General features: G+C 39.7%; 1 protein-coding gene across 3 annotated transcripts in view; it reads left to right on the plus strand.

Annotated features, from left to right (window-relative positions):
- Window positions 1-538: 538 nt before the first annotated feature.
- LOC149234479 (putative glucan 1,3-beta-glucosidase A) overlaps window positions 539-21457 on the plus strand; it is a 52098-nt gene continuing 31179 nt past the window's right edge. The window contains exons 1-9 of one of the 3 annotated variants that reach the window (XM_089371849.1): window positions 539-1004; window positions 1419-1537; window positions 1682-1801; window positions 6246-6440; window positions 6532-6690; window positions 7008-7177; window positions 7399-7554; window positions 7822-8174; window positions 8289-8480. In XM_089371849.1, coding sequence (XP_089227975.1) covers window positions 926-1004; window positions 1419-1537; window positions 1682-1801; window positions 6246-6440; window positions 6532-6690; window positions 7008-7177; window positions 7399-7554; window positions 7822-8174; window positions 8289-8480 — 1543 coding nt within the window. In that variant the 5' untranslated portion in view covers window positions 539-925. The remainder of the gene's footprint in view (window positions 1005-1418; window positions 1538-1681; window positions 1802-6245; window positions 6441-6531; window positions 6691-7007; window positions 7178-7398; window positions 7555-7821; window positions 8175-8288; window positions 8481-21457) is intronic. The other 2 variants (XM_089371850.1, XM_089371851.1) reach the window with 2 other exon arrangements.

Genomic DNA, 21457 nt, shown 5'->3' on the forward strand with positions numbered 1-21457 from the left:
TAATTGATTTATTTTCATGTTTGTATGAGATATTGAGATGATTTAGATTACCACTCTATTTTTTTTATATATTTAAATAAGTAACCATCTTTAATACACCCTCAATTCACATTTATTTTACATTTTCACAAATTAGTGTCCATTTTATATTCGCATTTATTTTACATTTTCAGTTATAAAATTATAATTTTTCCGAAAGATATGCCCAAATAAAAATCAAAACATAGATAAGTTATAAACTTTTTCGAGAACTGTGATGGATGGATGAACTTTCCATTTGAAAAAATTTGGAAATGCATGCGTTTTTGTATTTCTGACAACACTGGGTCTTCGGGTGAGCTGATAAATTAGTTTAACGGGCAACTCAGATATCCTATGTTGTTGGGTCTTGGTACATGCTAGAGATATAGCAGTTCCTTTGCATTTATATTTCCTTAAAGTTGACTTTAACATTTTAGCAGCAAAGCAACTGTTATCCCCCTTGCATGTCAGAGACATTTATGTTTCAATAGAGTTGGAAATAAGAATTGCCAGAAATCAGCGATAAAGAGCAGAATCCAATTGGTTAAGGGAGGAATAGGTGCCCTCCTTTTTACTTCACTTACTGGGTCCCAATGCGAATGGTGGCCTGACATAACATTGTGCTTGGGCATTTATTGGAATCCACTTCAACACTCATTAGGTACTACTTACTGCTTGAACTTCCTACAGTCGCCTACTCAAAATGAAACACAGCCATGTCGTCACGCATACAGCTGCTCAGCTCGGTACAAATGCTGCATTAATATCAGTACGACCATTTTTGCCAATCGAATCCTTAATACCCACATGCGTTTTGTGCCTCGTTTCATCATCCTTCCAGTCTTTTACTTGATTGGAAGACTATACGTTCACTCACTTAGAATAGACCCACACATAACTTCTCATGGGTCATATTTGTAGTTGCAAATGGCAACTTTTGATTCTGCTCTGCTTTGTCTTCTTTCCATTTGCTGCTCCTACAGGTATGCGTTTACCGTCTCAACACCTACGTTTTTTGAAGTTCCATCTATGTTATAACTAGTACAAACCAATTTGAATTCAGGTCTTATATGCACTTCAAGCTTGCCTGTGTCTTGAGTTTTAATATTTGCTAAAACTTGAGATTAGAGGTTGCATGTCTTGAATTCCAATATTTGAGGAAGCTGAGGAATCCATATCTTGAATTCTTATTTAATCCATATCCATCTTCCAGCATCTGGACTCAAGGAAATGTATTTCAAACCAAGGTTTATATGGGTGTATGCTAATATCCATATTCAAGACACCCAATTTACCCTAGGACATTTATATAGAATTGTTATGAATCCCATTGTTGTAGAGCACCTCTCTTCTCTCAGTGGTCTCAGTATTAGGACATCTTTATTGTAATGCTCCAGAAGGGAGGAGGTTGGCCCAGACTCCCAAGGTTAGAGGTGTGAATCTGGGGGGATGGCTAGTTGTGGAAGGATGGATAAAGCCTTCTCTGTTTGATGACATCAAGGACAACGATCTTCTTGTAAGATATTATTGCATTGTTCCAGTTTGTACAGACAGTATTGCATTCGTCCACTTGAACGTGAAGTTTTTTTCCTCTTTTGGGGATGTTATGCGTATTGCGTTGTTGAGATTTAAGTACTTATTGGTGAAGTTTTGAGCACAGGACGGAACAAAGGTTCAGTTCAAATCGGCGACATTGAACACGTACGTGAGTGCAGAGAATGGGGGTGGGCAGAATGCTGTTGTTAATAGGGACAATGCTTCTACCTGGGAGACTTTCAAGGTATTCATGATGAGCCTGTTTCTACAGTTTTACTTTTTTTTTCCCTCCACTTTTGTGGGCACCGGCATTGCAAGTGCTTCTGTAGGATGGTTTTATTCAAGAATGATCTGAAAAAGGATTTGAAATGACTATTAAATACAATTTTAGGAGATAAAGCAATTAATTACCGATTCCTGAATTTAGAAAACCTTTGGCACAAAAAGCAGTCCAAGTGAAGTTAATGTGTGGACTGTCCGAGTATGTGATGGAACACTATTATGAAGCAACAGATATGGGTAAATAGTAAATACCTATTAACAATGCCTTGGGGAGGAAATTTAAATGATATAAAAAGGGTAAATACCCAGTAATAATTCCTTGTATAGAACATTTATATTTTAGGTAGAAAAGCATTTAGGATTACAGAGACTGGAGCTGTGGCGGATCAAGAAAGAATGAGGGCTTCTTCCTTCATAGTTCATAATAATCTGCTGCAATCATTTGATGTAATTGTGCACCAGATTAGTCACCTTAAATCACCTTTATTGAAAATCGCATTGCGTTACACACAGTAGAAAGTAGCCCATAGATGGCCTTTTTGTGACCTTCTAAATGAAAATGTGGCGCAGTATGTTAAATTTCCCAACCCTAGCACTTGGTTTATTATTTCCTAGCAGATCAGATCTACTGAATAAAAACATAGCTAGAGTTTTAACACATTTAGTGGAATCAAATTAAATAACCAATCTTAACACATTTAGTGGAATCAAATTAAATAACCAATCTTAATACATTTAGTGGAATCAAATTAAATAACCAATTTCAATTGCACATTAGCATAGACAAATTCTGTCCAATCAACAGTTCTTCATTAAAATAACTTCAGAACCTACTTGGGCTCCCTTACTGGGAAAATGGCCTACTGAGGAAAAGTACATACAACAAGAACCTAGATCTGATCCAGCTGATCACACCCCGCTTGGCTGATCTGGATCTCCCTTGCTGCCCTTTGCACGTTCCTTGAACCTGGCACACTTGAATGGAAGCCCTTCTCCACCCAATCACTGATATCTCACTCTCACTGTGTCTTGTGCTCAAGATGTCTTGTGTGTCTTCTCCCATAGCCTAGCCTTTCTTTTATAAGCTCGATTTATCATTGAATCGACAACCCTAGTCTCCAAAGTTATGGATGGTTGAGGTTAATCTCACATCATTTGAGATCAATGGTTGAGATTCATCTAATTCACTAATGCAAAAACCTTTGCATTTCATTAGATTAACTCACTTATCTTATAAAAGAAATTACTTTAATCACTAAAGTAATTTACTAAGGTTCAGGGTGTATTAGGTAACTTCTGCATGCCAAGACACTTAGGCCTGTGCAGAAGTACCTGCCTGAGCTACAAACATCAATAGAGTAGTTTCTGGAAAATCATGTATCAGAAACAATGAGTTTAATCGATAGTTTCTTTTGTCCAGCCCTACTGAGATATGCCTCTAGAGTCTAAACTATAAGCAGTTTCTTGTCGCTTCGTCGGCTTGAAGAGTGTATCTTGTTACCAATAATTCTTGCAGTTAAGATGCTAAGTCCAAATTTCAGGTGCAAGACTAAAGGTAACTCAAGAGGGATGCCAATGTCACCACACAACCTGCTTCTCACTTTAGACCATCTCTCCTTTGGTACAGGGGGGTATCTCTAGGGTTAGGATCACTTAAGACATAAACAATTAGGGCTCAAGGTGAAAAGAAGAGTAGTCTTAGCAAACATAGTTTTTATTAAGATTGATATTTTAAGATGATTAATGGGGCAAAGACTAGTGCCAAAAATCCAAAGGGCATATGGCGTCAATGAAGACTCCATGAGGGCTGAAAATGGATGACAAATGGAAGCAATTACTGACGTAATAATGCACAGAAAATCACTATGACAGCAGACCTGAAATGGCTGGAAATTGCAATATTGCAGGTATTCTTGAGGTACTCTACTGATACATATGCTTAACTAGCAAAGGGTGATATCTTCCCACACATAAAGACACTATGAAACCCTTCCTTTGAATGACAAATCACAATGCTTAAAGTCCGAAAATGAAAAAAATAAGGAAATGAGTTGATAAAACCTGATTCAAGCTTCCTTTCCCAACAGCGGGTTCCCCACCTGAGATCTTTATAGCAGCAGAATTTAGATAGCTTCCAGCACATATAAATCAGAAACACATGGAAGATGGATAGTGAGACATTGATAAGAGAATTAAGGAATCACATTATCATAATAGATGTTCAACATAAGCCAATACCAAGAGTACACGCATCTTCTAAATCCATCAACAACCATTACAGTAGGAGGAGCCTCTCTTATATAGAGTTCAAGGCTCAAAATATCCTCAACAAAAAAAATAATATCCAAAGCAAAAAAACCTAGATATCACTTAGGAATAAATAAAAAACTAATATCCACCAATTAACTCAAATGGGCAAGACAAACAATGTATAAAATAATAATGGCAAGTATTAGTTATGCCACATGTCTCAATCTCAAATAAAAGACATCCATAGAGCTAGGGCACCTCCTCAAAAATAGGTGGTAGACCTTGTCAGATAGCTTCATTGTCTAGCCTCAAAGCTCTTCGAGTAATCAATTCACTAGCCAACCTCAAAGAATATGCAACCTCCAAGTGGCGCATATGGCTCCTCTAGGGAAGGTGTCTCATCAATAAATATAGAGATGTGTGCCATAATGCCTCAAATAGTGGATTGGCCCTCAAGAAAGATGAAGTGGAGCCTCATAAGTGATAATGATATGCCAGAAATAAACTCAAACAAGGACGGCTCCATCAAGTAGCTCAATGACTCAATCACCAAGGTGCAACTAACCCATAAAATATGTGCAAATGGTTGAATCCATGGAGGGAAGGGGTGAACAAATAATGAAAACCATCCATCAAATGCCATGTCATCAGAACGGTTCACTCTATCAATGAAGAGAGGGGATGGCGCCATTGAATAAATCATAATATAGCTCATGCCTCAACATACATGCCACTGGAGTGGAGGCTAGTGGTGCTATATAGTATGTCATGTAATCCAAGTCAACATAAGGCAATGCGAGAAGCCTCTACATAAGCAAAGGTGTCCAAGGAATGAGCCTCTATGCCATGCCAACTAATCATCAAATATATCTACTGGGAGGGACAGAAATTCCTGAACATGTGTTCACAAAGGAGCACTCTCATAGAATTGATTTTCTCATATCTAGGATCCAAGCTCATGATAAATAAACCCCAAAGTGCTAGGGTGCTCCTCCATATTCAAAACATCATCCACCATCCTCAATGTCTAGCCAAAGCAAGAGCTAGATGAGTATAGAAACATGTGACCGTGTGGAGTGCTCTGTCAAAATGATAAGCAAATACACCAAACATGGTGCCATAACACTGAGAAGCCCTGAAATATGTAGAGCACTCCATGACCAAGTCAAGGTACATCCATCATAAAACATTGAGACAACCTCAACTGATACAACTAAGGGGCAGAAACAAGCAAGTGTGCAGGCATCAAGTCTCCTTTAGGCACCTCATACCCACCGGTGGCAATGGTCAGCAATGCCACAGGGGAATTGCCAAGAAAAGTATGTGTATCCATAACAATGCCCTTGTAACTATCAAGTGTTGCATCAGTGCCATCCTGCAAGTCTCTGTCATGTGTGATGAAAATCCCAAAGGGCTGTGATTAAAATCACGAGTGAGAAGCCTCATACGATATGGGGGGTAACATGTCTAACACTATGGTTCAAGGGAACCTATTTCGATTTGTTTCTCAGTGGTAGCTCTTAAAGATGAAAAGGAAAACATAGCTTAAGAAGACCAAGGGGGTGATCTCCTGAATTCCCTTCTCAGCTAGGAGTTATTATATTAGCATAACTATATTGGCATATACAACAATTTGGCAGGAAATTAAGATTGCAATCAGAAAAGGATGCAGTGGATAGGTAACAATTGTCAGGAGCAAATCCTAAGCTATAAAAATTGAATCCATCTCCCTAATTCATCTTGCTGCTGGAAGAATTCCCCCCTAAACAGTTCATGCTGAGTATTTCTAGGACAAGGTTCATTTTTTTCCTGTCAGCATTTTCTTGTGCAATATTAAGAATAGCAGGCTCCATGGGACCATCGTGTAACTTTCCATGAGTGGACTCCCTTCAGCTCAAGGGTATCTGTGTACAACATTTAACACAAACCCTTTAAAAAGTGCTCCTGACACTCGTACTTGTAGAGATCAATATTCTAAGGTCACCTTTGATTGTATATCGACCATTTGTCTGATGTCAAGAATGCGTAAACAATACCAGCATCTGCATATATCTATTTAGCATATATTTCTCAAGTGATCCCCAAATGTCTTTGTGGGGATAATTTTCTCTAGGAATTGCCTTATGTAGACTTTGAGGGTTGTCTTATGGTTGCAGATGTGGAGAGTCTCAGATGGCATGTATCAACTTAGAGTGTTTAGTGGTCAATTCCTAACAGCAGAAAATGGAGGAGGAGGCAACGTGTCTGCAGAAGCAGATTCTCCTGCTGATTGGGAAACATTCCACATAATTAGGCACCATAAACATCCTAACCGAGTGCATATCAGGGTGTCCAATGGAATGTATATGCAGGTATGCAGAAACAATTGGTGTTTGAGAAAGATCTATTCTATGAACACTTAACTGTTTCTAAGAAATAACTATTCTTTCTATCTGTGAGCAGGCACAATCCCAGGAGCAGCTTACAGCAGATTACCAAGGGGATCCTGGGTGGCATGACAATTCAGCAACCTTCCAGATGATTATACTTTCCAATGATTTGCATGGAGATTACCAGCTTGCAAATGGATATGGCCGTGATAAAGCAAAGAAAGTTTACCATGTAAAGATCAGTTTGCTCCGCCTCGTCCTACTTTTCCACTAGGAGATAGATGCAAATCCTTAACATAGCATTTTCATCATGGAATTTATAGGCACTGCATTATTGGACACTTTTATTTTGGTACTTTTCCTTTCATGCTTAACTCAGAGATTGCTTTGCTACTCCCTTGAGATGTGTGGTAGATGGTGACTAGCTCCATTGATGACTTTCTGGTTATCCATGGAGATTAGTCTTCTCTTTCTTTTGCTTCTATCATATGTGATGGCAATTTTTTTAATCCAATTTGCTATGTTATTTTCTTGGTTGGTAAAATGCAGAGACATAGAAGCAGCTTTATTACAGATAAGGATTTCAAATTCCTCTCCAGGAATGGTATAAATACCGTTAGAATTCCTGTTGGGTGGTGGATTGCATATGATCCGAATCCACCAGCACCTTTTGTAGGAGGATCTTTACAATCTCTCGATAATGCTTTTAAATGGGCAGAGTGAGTTTTGGATGCCATCATTTCCTATTTATGGTTTTGAAGAGGTGTCACTTGCAGTGCTTAAGCTTCAATTAAATAGGAAGATTTTTCAAACCTTTAAGAAAAATGACCACGATAGTATCATAAAGGTTCAGAAAGAAATGGGTATATCATTTTCTTTTGTGGTCTAGGGAAGGGACATAAAGATAAAAATTCATACTGACTTACTGTTTTGGCTGCAGTCATTATGGTTTAAAGGTTATTGTTGACCTCCATGCAGCACCTGGTTCACAAAATGGAATGGAGCATAGTGCCAGCAGAGATGGATCTGCTGACTGGTCTAACTCTTCAGACCATATTTCCCAAAGTTTAACTGTTATTGATTTCCTTGCTTCGAGGTGTGTATGTACCATGCAGATTGTGGTTCCAGTTCTTTTATATGCCACGGAAAGAGGGTTTTACATGGGATTGTTGATTGTCTAGTAGAGTGAAATTCATTAGAAATTGATTTTTAAGGATAGAGATATAGGAACTCAAATTTTCCAATGCACATATTTATGGATTGTCACAAGTAATTACATTAAGTAGCAATCATTAAATGTGTTCATAGAGGAGTGCATTGAATATAATCCAAGGTCCTGATGCTATTACTGTGTTCTGAGCAGATATAGTAACAATAGTATGCTCTTAGGTATTGAATTGCTGAATGAACCTCTAGCAACAACTGTTCCTGTGGATGTTTTGGCTTCCTATTATTCAAATGGCTATCAAACTGTGCGGAAATACTCTGCCACAACATATGTTATCATGTGCCAGAGGATTGGAAATGCTGATCCACATGAGCTGTATCAAATAAATGATGCATTTTCAAATATCGTTGTCGATGTTCACTACTATAATCTTTTTGATGATTATTTTGATAACAAGACTGCCCAAGATAATATTGACTTCATCTTGAAGAACAGGGAACCCCAAGTGGAAGCTCTAAACAGCACAAATGGTCCTCTCATATTTGTCGGTAATATGAAAGTGTCTTCCTTGATCCATCTCTTGTATGCTATGTGATGATCTTAATAAATTTTGTGGTTTGTTTTCTATTCTTGATTGAGTTAGCTTTGACACTGTGTCCCAGGTGAATGGACAAATGAGTGGAAGGTGCAAGGAGCTTCAAGGTCGGAATATCAACAGTTTGGTGATGCACAATTACAAGCTTATGAAAAGGCTTCATTTGGTTGGTCATATTGGACTCTAAAGAACGAAGAGAAGCACTGGGATTTTGAGTGGAATATCAAGCACAACTACCTTAGATTAGGTAGAATGGAAGGTTCATTGATATATCATATCCTTAATTCCAAAAGTTTATTTTCCTCAATTTGAAAATTATAATTACTTGCAATTTCTTTAATCAAAAACATTTCAACCTTGGAAATTTAATTTGGTGGTAGTTATGATGACCCTCGAGGTTTCCCTTGGTTCTCTCATATAAAGTTAATATTCTTGCATGTTATTGACAAAGATCTAGATTTTAAGGACATTTTAATTGTGGTCCTGTTCTTGTCAGTTCCTTGTATTGTCTGTTTCTCCGAATTTTCTCCCACGTTTCTTGTGTTCTGTAGCACTCTACAGTTGTGGGTAAGTGGGCATCAACCTTATTGCAGGTCAAATTTGGGGATTTTCCCTTAGTATGCACAGCAGTTACATCTTTCCTTCTTTTTGGGTACATATGCATTGAAACTGATTTTAAACTTAGTGCAACATACATTGCGGGCCATTAAAGTGAAGAAAGTTGCAATAGATGGTGGCAGTTATAATTTATTAGGGAAAAAAATCTTTCTTGTCCTTTCAGACTGTGCTGTTGTTTTAGGAATGTCATTCTAATACCTAGGATATATTTGATCAGACCACCTAGTTCAATAACATTATCACGGTGCCATGAGTGCAGTTGATTAATTGCTCATGCAATGAAGGTCACGTGAATTAGTGAATAATTATGTTTGTTCCAATGTATTGGTGTATTAGAGAAAAAAAGCCTAGTTACACTAAGAGAAGAGAGGTGCTCTTACTGCTCAGCGAGGATGCGGTCTTTGGGTATGTATGATGTGTTACCTCCCAACTAGCACTTAATGATAAAAGCCCTAATCACAAGCTGCAACCCGAGAGGAAACTACTAGGATGGTCACCATTGTCACCTAAGTAGTTTATCCTCTCACTTTTAGTTGGCTCTTCTCCAACTCAAGTGGGGTATACCTAGGTAATAGGATTTCTAAAGTATAGTTGAGGAAGCTCAAAGGTGATATGAAGAGGTAGCTCTAGCAAAACAATGTTCTTGTAGTTTTTAAGAAGTAAAATAGTGATGGAGGGATCAAGAAACTAGTGCAAATCCAACAAGGCCGATTGAAGTCAATAGGCAGATCCAAGAGCACAAGCTGAATAAGGGTTAAGACTACAAGGACCACATATGCATGCCACAAGAACTTAACAGTGCTGAAATGAAAGTAAAGGAATACTAGGAGGGATTTAAAAGTGCCACATCAAAACTATTCAATAGGGTACGGCCTACACAATGAAACATTAGCATAGCACTCACTCAAGAAGATGTTAGATGTGTTGGAAAATCAATCGGTTTGTAAATTGAAATTGGTTCTCCTTATTTGATAATTCCTTGTGATATTTGTTGGCTTTTTATTACTTAGTTTTACTTCATCAAGAAATTACCATAACTTGAAGATCACAAAGACACAAAGAACACAAGATATAGGCTCCAAGCCAGGGCAAAACCCCACAATTGGGTAAAACCTGTACAATCCTCTTCTATAGAATCAGATCAAAATGAGACCTCCAAGACCCAAAGACCAAGACCTCCTCCAAGCACCAAGTCAGCCCTCTATTCCCTGTCAAGATTCATCTTCCATAAGATAGCTTGATCTGTCACAAGATCCCTTGACCCACAGTGATCCTTTGTCCTTCCTGTAGCTTGTATTTCATGGATCTTACAACCCTTCAATAGCTTGCATATCATAGATACTACAACTCGCACTTCACATGTACTACAGTCATTCTTTAGCTTGCATACCATCATGGAGGAAGTCTGCTATAACTCGTATTGTTTCACAGAATTTTGATCACATAAAACTTGCATCTACTGCACAGAAAAATCACACATGTTCTTTTGTCTTCTTTCAGAACTTCTACGAACTTTCCTTGAGAACTTCCACAAACTTGCTATAGGAAAACTCACATATCTTCTTACAAGAACTTGCATATCTTTCCACAGAACAACAATGAAAAAAATGCATACCAAAAGGAAGGAGAACAAGTGCCAATATATACTTGTTTGCTAATGTGAAGGGTAACTGTTGATTTCTGGTAGCATCGGATGTGCTCTAGCCTCAAGATTTTGCAGGGAGGCTAGGACACATGCATTCCACAATACCCAGAAATCGTTTTGGGAAATTCCACCTGGAGGAGGTTTAATTAAAATTATTAATTATTTTTAATGGATGCCTAAGTCTAAACTTAGGAAATTAAAATAATTAAAGTGTATTAATTAAACTGGGTGTGAATCTTCTAGAAGAAGACGAGGATCAAGCCAAGATGATCTAAGCCATTGATTAGAATCTAATTTGGGCCGTTGATTGATCAACGAGAAGATTATAAGAAGAGGCTTGATGGGCATTTGGAAAACACATCGAGTGAGATCAAGAGATCGATTTCTCAAGAGAGCAGCGCAACAGTTGTAGGAGAAGTCATCGAGGAGATTTCTTGCAGTGAGGGGCAGGGATAGTTTTTTGGTTGGAGAGTTTCCTGATCCGAGGATACATTTCAGAGGAGGCAGAGAGAGATCCAGAAGAGGCAACGTAGAGCCACGTTGGGCAGCGTAAAGCCACGCTGAGGCAACGCAGAGGCCTTGAGGAGATTCGCAAATTTGTTGAGGAGCAAATCAGATCCAGTGCCAGGAACCGGGTGTGAGACCGGAGGGCCAGAGGATAGAGCATCCAACCAGCAGATCGATCAGCCAGAGGGAGTGACGTAGTCCCTCCTAGTTGTGACACAGAGCAGCATAGTGACTGTGTAGAGGTAGCTTGGGGCTAGCCATTCATTGGCTAGATCAGTGTTGGATCTCCAGTGATAGTGTGAGGCATTTCTCACTAATTCTCCGCCAGTCAGATTTTTTGTATTGGATAGCCAACAAGGCATCCAAAGATTGTATTCAGAAACTACTACATAATAATTAAAACCCTCAGCTGCTGCACCGGTTTTCCCACATTGGGTTTTTTCGGGGACACTGTCCAAAAACAATTGTGTAGATGTGTGTGTGTTTATTTCTCTCCTCTGCAGTATTTAGTTTCCGCAATATTTATTTTGTGTAGGCTACAATGTATGTATTTTGATATTTGCTGTAGAAAACTGCAAGTAATTTGTTCAAGTAATTAACAAATAGGAGAAAAATCATCAGTTTGCTGCATTAGGAATCGGGTAACTGATTTTTCACAGTTACATCTGTTGATCAGGCCGACTTGACCATCTGGAGGGCCGACTTGGTCTTATGGGGGTCAATTTGACTCTTTTTGATTAAACAAAATTACTTTTCCTTTTTCTTGCAAAGAGTCCAAATGGACTTTGACTCAAATTTAATTCTTTGACTTAATCAAAACCTAGAAGCATGAAGACCATGCTTAACTAAAGAAATAATAATAATATAAATCTTTTTCTTCTTTTTGCTTTTGATACAAGTACAAAGATAAATATGAAGACTGAACCTAGTTACTTTTCCAACACTCCCTCTTAACTAGGGAGGTATTCATAATGACTCAACAGGTCTATCTCAAGTTGAAATATTCACATAAGAAGGGATCCATATTGATAAGCATCAATGATGATAGTATCATCATAGCCAACATTGTCACATTACCAAGGCCTTGACAGGTACACTCTATCTCTCCACAAGATCAGAGCACAATGCTGGGAGGCATTCCATGGGACACCACACTGCCCCTAAACCCTAAACCCCAAATCCCAAACCCTAAACCCTAATTTTCATAAATATCTATTTGAACGCCAATTAGAAGAAAATTGAATGCATTATTCATACATGACATTGTAAGAATTATCCTAGTGGTGAAACCCTTTGTAGCTCTTCCCATAAACTCCTTTATTCCTTGAGTGGGTAAATGCTTGAAAATTGATCTAGGGCATCAATTTCCAACCTCCTTAAGAGCAATATTGGTTTATCTTTGACATCCATGACTCCATATACCCAAGGGACATGGCACTAGTCCTAGTCTTTGGTGGTCAATATAAATTCTTATCCATTTTCTCGCTCCTTAAAATTTTGGTCCTTTCAAGGATAAAAGATAAACTAGGGTTTGGTGCAAATTTCTAGGAGAGAGGAATTTTGGAGATTTGAGAGCCTAAACATCAAGTTGACTTGATTTTCCACAAAATCTCTCAATTTGGTGGGCATCCACTCAAATTTTGTCCATAAATTCTCTTGCCCTAGGTGTTTGCCCTAAGAGGGAAACCCTAGTCTTCATTCTCTCAACTTAAGGACTTCTTTGAGGGTTTCATGAGCCTTGGATTATTTGGTTATCATCACAAGAAACCCTTTCCTTGTGGCCTTGACCTTGAGAACATCTATTATCCTCGAAACTCTCAAAACCCTAGGTCTTGAGCCTTGTTTTCCTGGGCTTTTCTTTGAGAGCGTTTTTCTTCTTTGAAGCCTTGTATCATTATTGTGCCTCTCTTTGAATGAACATTAGTTGGATCACTTTGTACCATATCATTAGCATATCTATTTTAAGTTTCGTCCTTTACCGAGACTCCTCCCATTGGTGAAAATCCATAAAGAGCAGGGGGTTTTGGCTGAGGTGACATTGGACCTCTACCCCATTGTTGTCCCATTGTCTAGTTTATATCTTGTAGGGTTCACTCTCCAAGGCTTGTTAGATTTTGCAACAAATATTTGGCACCGTTGCCGGGGACATGAAGCGTGTGTTTCATCCCTAATGACAATATAGATCATCATTTGGCGATTCCATTGGAAGAAGGAAGCCCTTTTTCATCATTTAGACTTCAAATTCAATGCTTGTAGGGTGGAGCAAGCATCTCTCAAGGCATCTCAAATTCCCCTTGGCGACCCCTGATTTGTGTGTTATGCAAGACTCAAGGCAATGGCTCCTTGGAATTTGCATAAGATATTCTCTATGTTGGATGTCAAGGAAATACCTGTATATCCAAATCGATGGGATACAAACTATAAGAAAAACATCCCAATATTCAATAGAGATCCTTCTTCAGCCATGGATCATGTTGTCATGTTCCTCAAGTACTCTTCTGAAATCAACATGGTTCATGAGGATGCTCTCATGTGGCTCTTCATTGATTCCTTTGGGGAAGATTGGAGGGATTGGCTTAAACAATGTAGACCAAAGAGCGTCCCTTCCATTAGGGTTCTCATTGAAGAATTCCTCAAATAGGACCAAGCAGTCGTGTTGAAGATGTTTTCCAAAACTTGACTATTGCTTTCCAAAAAGAGGGCTTCCTCAGCCATAGTGAAGAAGTTGAAGAAGAACACCCTGAGCAAGAGTCCTATCTAGATAATCAAGACAAAAACATTGATGAAGATATTAAGGGTGATCTTGAAAGTTAGGATGATTAGATTTTGTATCTCTGTCATAAGGATGAGTCACACTTGATGGCTTGAAACATCGACCATAAAGATTTTGATGTGAGTAATTTGGAAATGTGAGAAGAAACTTACTTTGCTCACAAAAGCCTCCAATTTGAAATGATCCAAAAGATCACCAAGCCATAGATAGGGGCACTTTGAGTGGTTTTATTGACTCATTGTGCAAACAAAACGAAGGGTTTGGAGAGCAAAGGAGGAGACTTGTTTTCCTTGAGCAAAGGGGGAGAAGGATACCATTTTCCTCTGCCATCACCATGTATTTTTGAGTGGGAATTGATTTCCCTCAACCGTGGAATGAGGCAACCTCAGAAGAGGGGGAACCAAAGGAGGTAGCAAGAGAGAGAGAGGTAGAGGAGTGTTGAGAAATCAAGAGCAACTAGATGAGGGTGATTTCTCTTACTTTGACAACTGCTTGTGATGTTTTTTTACTTAGCTTGATGTACTTGTAGTTAACTTCTTCTTATCTTGATTATTATAGTGTTCTTTTATCATCAAACAACTACCAAACAATGAAGATCAATGAGACAAGAGGGCACAAGATATAGGTTGCTATCCAGAGCCAAAACCTCTCCTCTTAAGAGGAAAACCCACAAGAATTCTTCTCTTCTTCTAAAATCTTCAAATGATGAATTCCAAGACCTAAGACCCTTGTCAAAGACCCCTCCAAGACCAAGTCAACTTCTTTGATGATCTAGTCCTTCACAAAGTCAACCTAAGTCAAACTACTCAAAACTGCTTCAACTTCACAAATTCGAACCTGCACTTCCTTCACTGCAATTTCGGCCCTTACTACATAAACCCTAGCTTGCATGTGTGAGGGAAATATGGTAGAATAGGTCTCTTCTTCTTCTTCACTGGAGGATCTCCTTTCTCCTTAACAACTCGACCTTCAAATTGATTCTTTTGAGTCCCAAACTCTAGCTACTTATGGTGACTACAATTTCTTTTCTTGCTGCAACATGTTTGATGCCCTAATTTCGCACATGTGAAGAATGATGGCCCAAAAAACAATCCTCTAAAATTTCGCTTCCTTCTTCCTTTAGTTCTCCTTCTCTTTGCTAGGTATTCCTTCTCTTCTTTGTGCTTCAACAAACTTATTGGATGTGTCATTAAATGAGGTAGAGTACCTCTTATATATAGGTTCCCCTAGGAGTTCGAACTGTCATCATGAGCCCGGCTTGTCCTTCCTTGTAGGTTGACTTGTCGACTGCAGGTTGACTAGGTCTTGGAGGGTCTTTATGACACTTTTATGACTCAAATAAATTTTTTTAACATAATACAAGATGCCCAATGGGGTCTTTTATATATGACAATGACTCAATTAACTTCTTGACTCAATGACAAAACCTAGAAGCACTCAATGGGTGCTTGAACTATAAATAAAATGACCTTGAGCATGAAACCCACACTACAAAAATAATAATAATAATTTTCTTTCTTTTTACAATATACAAGAATTGAAAGTACATTTCATATTTATGGAGACCGAACCTAGTTACCTATTTCAACACTCCTTCTTAACTAGGGAGGTATTCATAATCCATACAAGGTACTTGGACATTTTCATACTGAAAATTTTTCATAGAAGAGTCAGATTGGTAAGCCATCTCATAAGCTATTTATTTAGCTTATATCAATGCATCTCATCATATCAACCAACATTGTCACATAGCAAGGCTGTAATATCCCAAACGAGATATTTTGCTAATTTTGCAAAAATTTAACTGAACCAAAATTACTCTATGAAAATTTCCATTTATTTTAACAGAACATTGGCATGTAAAAATATAACCAATAGCATACGGCAAAATAACAACAAAATGAACAGGAACAATTTCAGCTTTATTTATAATAGAAATCGGGGTTCACAAGCTGATACAACAAAATAGTTGAGATAGGAAACTGGCCTCAAGAATCCGCTCTAATGCTATGTTGGCCCTCCAAACTGAACTGAACTGCACTGCTAAGCTCTCCTGTGAATTTTGGATGACTTCACCAAAGGGAGATGTGTACTCGCCCAATCTCACTGAATCACCTGAGGGTTTATGTCCCGAGGCTACCAATGAAGTAGAGAATTAGGTTCTCAACCTCTCATATAAGAAGAAATATCAAATTTAAGATGTCCTCTAATGGCCTCCTCCTCCTCTTTTTATAGATCTGATGGATCCCTCTAGAACCTTCCATTTTATCATTATTTTAATCATTGAGCACTTTTGCCTCTTTCTATTTCAATTAAAATATTCTTTTTAATGTGGGAAAAGGGTAAATTGGCCACCACACCTCCTCAGGTCACTTAAAATCACTTGTAACTGTTCCATATTGTAGATCTTCTCGTTCCGGTTCCAGCGAGCTATTACACTCAGGTGTTCTGTCACGTAGTCCTCTCGGAATGCCACCTTAAGCGTAATTAACTAAGTTAGGCCCAATAATAACCCTGTTTTTCAAAAGTTGTCAGAATGCGACAAAACGAAAGACAAGTTGTGTAGATGATGGAATACGCCAAACAAATGTCATTAGATCCCATAGAAACTCCTCAAAATCCCATGAAATGTCTCCAAAGCCCTTGGGCCCGCTGATGAAGTAAACCTGCACCTGTGATCCATTTGCCTCCAACCCTGAAAGTCCATCCTAACCATGCCATGAGGAACACCAGAAAAAGGAACATCACAAATCCTCTTGCCCCAGGATTGCTTGCCCTCAAGCAATCCAAACCTGTGGACCAATTTGGTGGCCCAATGCAACTGAGATCCAATGCCTGGATCTCATATGAACCACTGGGTGATACTATGCCTCTGTGTCAACCAGTGTTTTACGAAACGACTGGCTTGAAACTGAAACGGTCGAGCCAGACTGAGCCAGTGCCTGACTGGGTTGGCTTGGTGGCCGAAACGGTTCGGCTGGCCGGGTTGTTACCGAGCTGGCTGACTGGGCCAGTACCTGGTCGGGTCAGCTCGGTGGCCGAAACGGTTCGGCTAGGGGTTGTTACTGTTAGCCTCCTATTGCAATAGGTGTTCATATTTCATGATTGACAGTTGAAAGTGCCAAATATGTTATCTTTTCATGCTGCAAGGTTCCATATTTCCAGAAAGAGGCCAAAGAAAAGGCCATGAAAGTGTGCCAGTCTAAATGCCACTGCTGTATTCCAAATTTTGATGAATTAATCCATTTTGATGAGTTTTTCAGTTAAGGGAAGTCCAAACAGCTTAAACTTGGCTTCCCTAGGTTTCAATTTCTTGTTGTAGAATATAGAGAATGAATATCTGTCCAAACAGCTTAATCTTGGCAGATTTGTATATAGGTAGAGAAACAAGGGTGCTTAACAGCATAATCTAAGCCCCTGGATGATATAAGGGTACGTTTAGATAGGAGGGCAGTCAAAAGAAAAAGGATAATCAGGGTCTGCAAGTCCAAGTGCACCCATGCAAAAAGAAGAAAAAAAATGCTAGGTAAGTAGGCTGGGTAAGTAGTTTTGTGGTTGCAGAATCAAGCTATGTGATCCATTTCATGTTTTTAAATGATATAACTATTCAGATCACAAGTATAAGGCAATTTCCCTTTGGAGGAGCTCAAGCGAGGCATGTCTAATTCCCCTTTCTTCTAAATCTCCATATCACTCACTAACATCCCCTTGAGGACCTTGGGATCTGCCCAACCAGCCCTGTCATCACTTCATTTTTGGAAAAAACCAAGTCAAGCTTTGACTTTATTCAGTGAAAAGAAGCCACATTTCTTGTGTAAAAATCATGTCTCCACAGTCCATTCACTTCCTATGTGTAAGTTTCAGCTCACAAACTTAGCCTCTCCCCTACACTTCACCTCACAAATTCATATTAACTCTTAACTCTACTATCTAGCTCCCTAGATCATTTCCTTATCCCCTATTATACAAAAAACTATATAAAACCCCAAAAATATTACATATCCCACCCTATAGCACTATAGCTATGTACATACAGTTCTGGGATATAATAGTCCACCTGGGACTATTATGAACCCATCCGTGTCATAACTCTGGGATTGGTCTAAACCTCTGGTTAGGCTAATAACCTATATCCACCCCTTTACCCTTAAAACCTCATATTTCTGTAGAAATTTCTGTTTTCCCACCCCGGTTTTCAGTTTCTCCTTATTTCTTCCATGTAGTTAAATGCCCATTCCCATAACCATACATTTAACAGACTGAAAAAAATAAATATTGCTGAAAACACAAATTCTGGAAATTTTTCAGAATGCTGGAAATTGCAGAATTAAAAATCAGCAATCAAAAACAGCGATTAAAACACATTAAAACACTGATATTTTTGGTCAACTTGACCCTGGAAAAACCCCCTACAACTCTTGGGGAAAACCAGTTTGAGAGCTCTTCTTTATTTCTGAAAATTGCCTTTTTACAGTGAGAATTATTCAACAAAAAATCAGCAAGCAAATTTACAACTTATCTCCTTTCCCGTGCCTCACAGCAATCTGGAAATTACAGCAAACAGGACAGCAATAAATGCTGTACGGCCTCCGTTTTGTGTGCAGAAAAATCAGCAAACTGCTCCTCGATTTTTGTGCAAAAATCTGCCTTTCACTATGTGCTGAATCAGCTGTACAAATTTGCTCAACTGCTGCCTTGGAATGTGTGCCAAGCTGCTGTCTCCTTCTCCTCCCTGCTCAGAAATCTCTCTTGCTCTCTTGCTCTCCTTCTCCCAATCTGCTCATGAAAGAATGAATGACCTTTTCCTCCTTTAATATAACTCCAAGTGACTTTTGGGTGATCCAAGTGACTTTTGAGTGATCTCTAAATCCAATGGCTGAAGTAGATTTAGATCAATGGCTGAGATTAAATGCTCATTTAAATCTCACTTTCTATTTTTTAATTCACCCCACTTTAATAAAGACCCACTTAGTCATTTATTTCCAAAGTCACTTTTCCTTTCTAATTTTTCATTTACTTTATAAAAGTTACTTTAAAATTAGACTTAGTAACTTTATCACTTAAAGTCACTTTTAAATTAGATTTAAGTTTATAAAATTATAAAGTCACTTTAGGAGAAAAATTAAATTCTTTTGGACACTTTTCCCTAGGTCAAAGATCAAAGCCTAAGGGAACCACCTGTCCTCTGGTACCAAATTTCAACACTCCCTCTTACCGAGGAAGGTGTTCCTCACCACACCCATCTTGTCTCTGAAGTAGACATGCTTGCCCCGTGGTAAGGTTTTGGTAAGGATATCTGCAACCTGCTCATCAGTGGAAATATACTCAAGCTTCACAACTCCCTTCTGAACATAGTCTCTGATGAAATGATATCTGATCCCGATATGCTTTGACCTGTCATGAAATACTGGATTCTCCGTGAGTTTAATGCAACTCTGATTATCACAGTAAATCACTGAAGGTCTCAACGGCTGACCAAATAAGCCAAACAACATCTTGCAAACCCAGATAGCCTCACAACTAGCTAGACTGGCTGCCATATACTCTGCTTCCGCTGAACTCAGTGCTACTGACTGCTGCTTCCGGCTGAACCATGACACTACTGCTGAACCCAACCCAAAACAACACCCTGAAGTGCTCTTCCTATCAGAAGCACAACCTGCCCAATCAGAATCAGTGTATCCTGCCAATCTCACTCCATCTCCCTGCCTGTAGTCCAGACCATAATCCACCGTCCCCTGCAAGTATCGCAAAATGTGTTTTGCAGCCACCCAGTGAACCTTCCTAGGCTCACACATAAACTGACTCATCGTGTTGACTGCAAAACAGATATCTGCTCTAGTGTTGACCAAATACATCAAGGAACCAATCAGCTGCCTGTACAATTTGGGATCCACCAACTCGGAATCCGAAGCATGAAGCTTCTTCCAGTTGGTGATCATCGGTGTCGACATGGGTCTACAATCCTCCATGTGGAATCTGCTAAGGATGTCCACAATATACTTCCCTTGCCCCAGGAAGAAATGCCCCTCCTCTTGCCACACCTCCGAACCCAAAAAGTAATGCATCAAGCCGATGTCCTTCATCTCAAACTCCGCCGCAAGATCTCTCTTGCAGTGCTCTATGAGTCTCTCTGCACCTGTAATGATCAAGTCATCCACATACAACACCAGAATGAGAGGCTCCTCACCAATCACAATAAAGTAAAGGTTCGGATCTGCCTCACTCTTTGTGAAACCCATCCCCTGCAAGTATGCATCTATCCTGGAGTACCAAGCTCTGGGAGCTTGCTTCAGGCCATAAAGGGCCTTCTTCAATCTGCACACATGGGACTCCTTCCCATGCACCTCAAAGCCCTGTGGCTGCTCAATGTACACCTCCTCCTGTATGAAGCCATTGAGAAATGCGATCTTCACATCCATCTGGTGGATCTTCCAACCCATCTCTGCTGCTATCGATATAATGGAGCGGATCGAAGTATATCGAGCCACGGGAGCGAAGGTCTCCTCATAATCAACTCCCTCTACCTAGGAGAACCCTCTAGCCACAAACCTCGCTTTGAATTTCTCAATGCTGCCATCTGCAGCATGCTTTACCTTGTAAAGCCATCTGGAAGTAACCACGGATTTGCTCTCAGGCCTCGGCACCACCTCCCAAACATCATTCTTCATGATAGAAGAATACTCCTCCTGCATGGCCTCTCTCTAGACCTGCTGGCTCGCTGCCTCCTCATAGCTAGAAGGCTCAGAGTCAAGGATGTTGGTAACCATCGCCATATAGCTACAAAACCTCTCAGGTGGTCTGCTCTCTCTGACCGGCCTCTTCGGCTCAGCAACAGATGTGGCATCTCTCAAGGTGTCCTGAAGCCACTTGGGCTTCCTCTTCCCTGAGCGCACTTCTCCCACTGGAGAATGAAACTCCTCCTCCTCATCATCATCAGTAGCCTGAACTCCTGACTGTCTGTCTGCTGTCCTCCTGCCTGCACCTGAACCTGTAGAAGCTGAGGTACCGTGTGAACTGTCCATCAGTGGACTCCCTAGTGAACTGCTCTGTGAACTGCTCTGCATGCTGCCCGGAGCACCACCCTTCTGGCTCGGCGAGCCACTGCTCACTGATGGACCTGACATCCTCATGGATGTACCTCCAGATCCTCCTGATCCCTGCCCATTGGATCCCTGCGACTGACTCAACTGCTGCTGAGGGTCTGGCTGATCCAGATACTTTAACTCCCGTGACCTCCTAAAGGCCCTGTCCTCCTCAAACTTCACATCCCGTCTAACAACAATTCTCCTCTGTGCAGGAATGTAAATCCGAAAGGCCTTTGAGGTCTCACTGTAGCCCACAAAGATACCCTTCTCTGCGGTGGGCTCTAGTTTGGTCCTCTTCTCCTTGGGTATATAGGAGTATGTTATGCATCCAAAGATATGAAGATGACCAATATCAGGCTTCTTCCCCAAGGATAATTTTAGGGGCGAATGTTCGCCCTTTGGCGAAATTAAGGGGTTTTAAATTTTTAGTGGGCGAATATTTTGTATCATAGTACATTTTTACAAATCACCTCAAATAGCCCACCTTATTTTAAGGGAGAGGGTAAAAAAGGTAAATTTAGCCCTTGAAATTAGGACTTACAACCTTCCATTCGCCCATTTTCAAGAATAGGTTTTATTTAAGTGAATCCATTCGCCCATTTTCA

Source organism: Pinus tabuliformis, chromosome 8 (genome assembly GCF_031772625.1).
Source record: "Pinus tabuliformis cultivar Carrire ecotype Pingquan chromosome 8, CPIR1, whole genome shotgun sequence".
Classification (NCBI taxonomy): Eukaryota; Viridiplantae; Streptophyta; class Pinopsida; order Pinales; family Pinaceae; genus Pinus; species Pinus tabuliformis.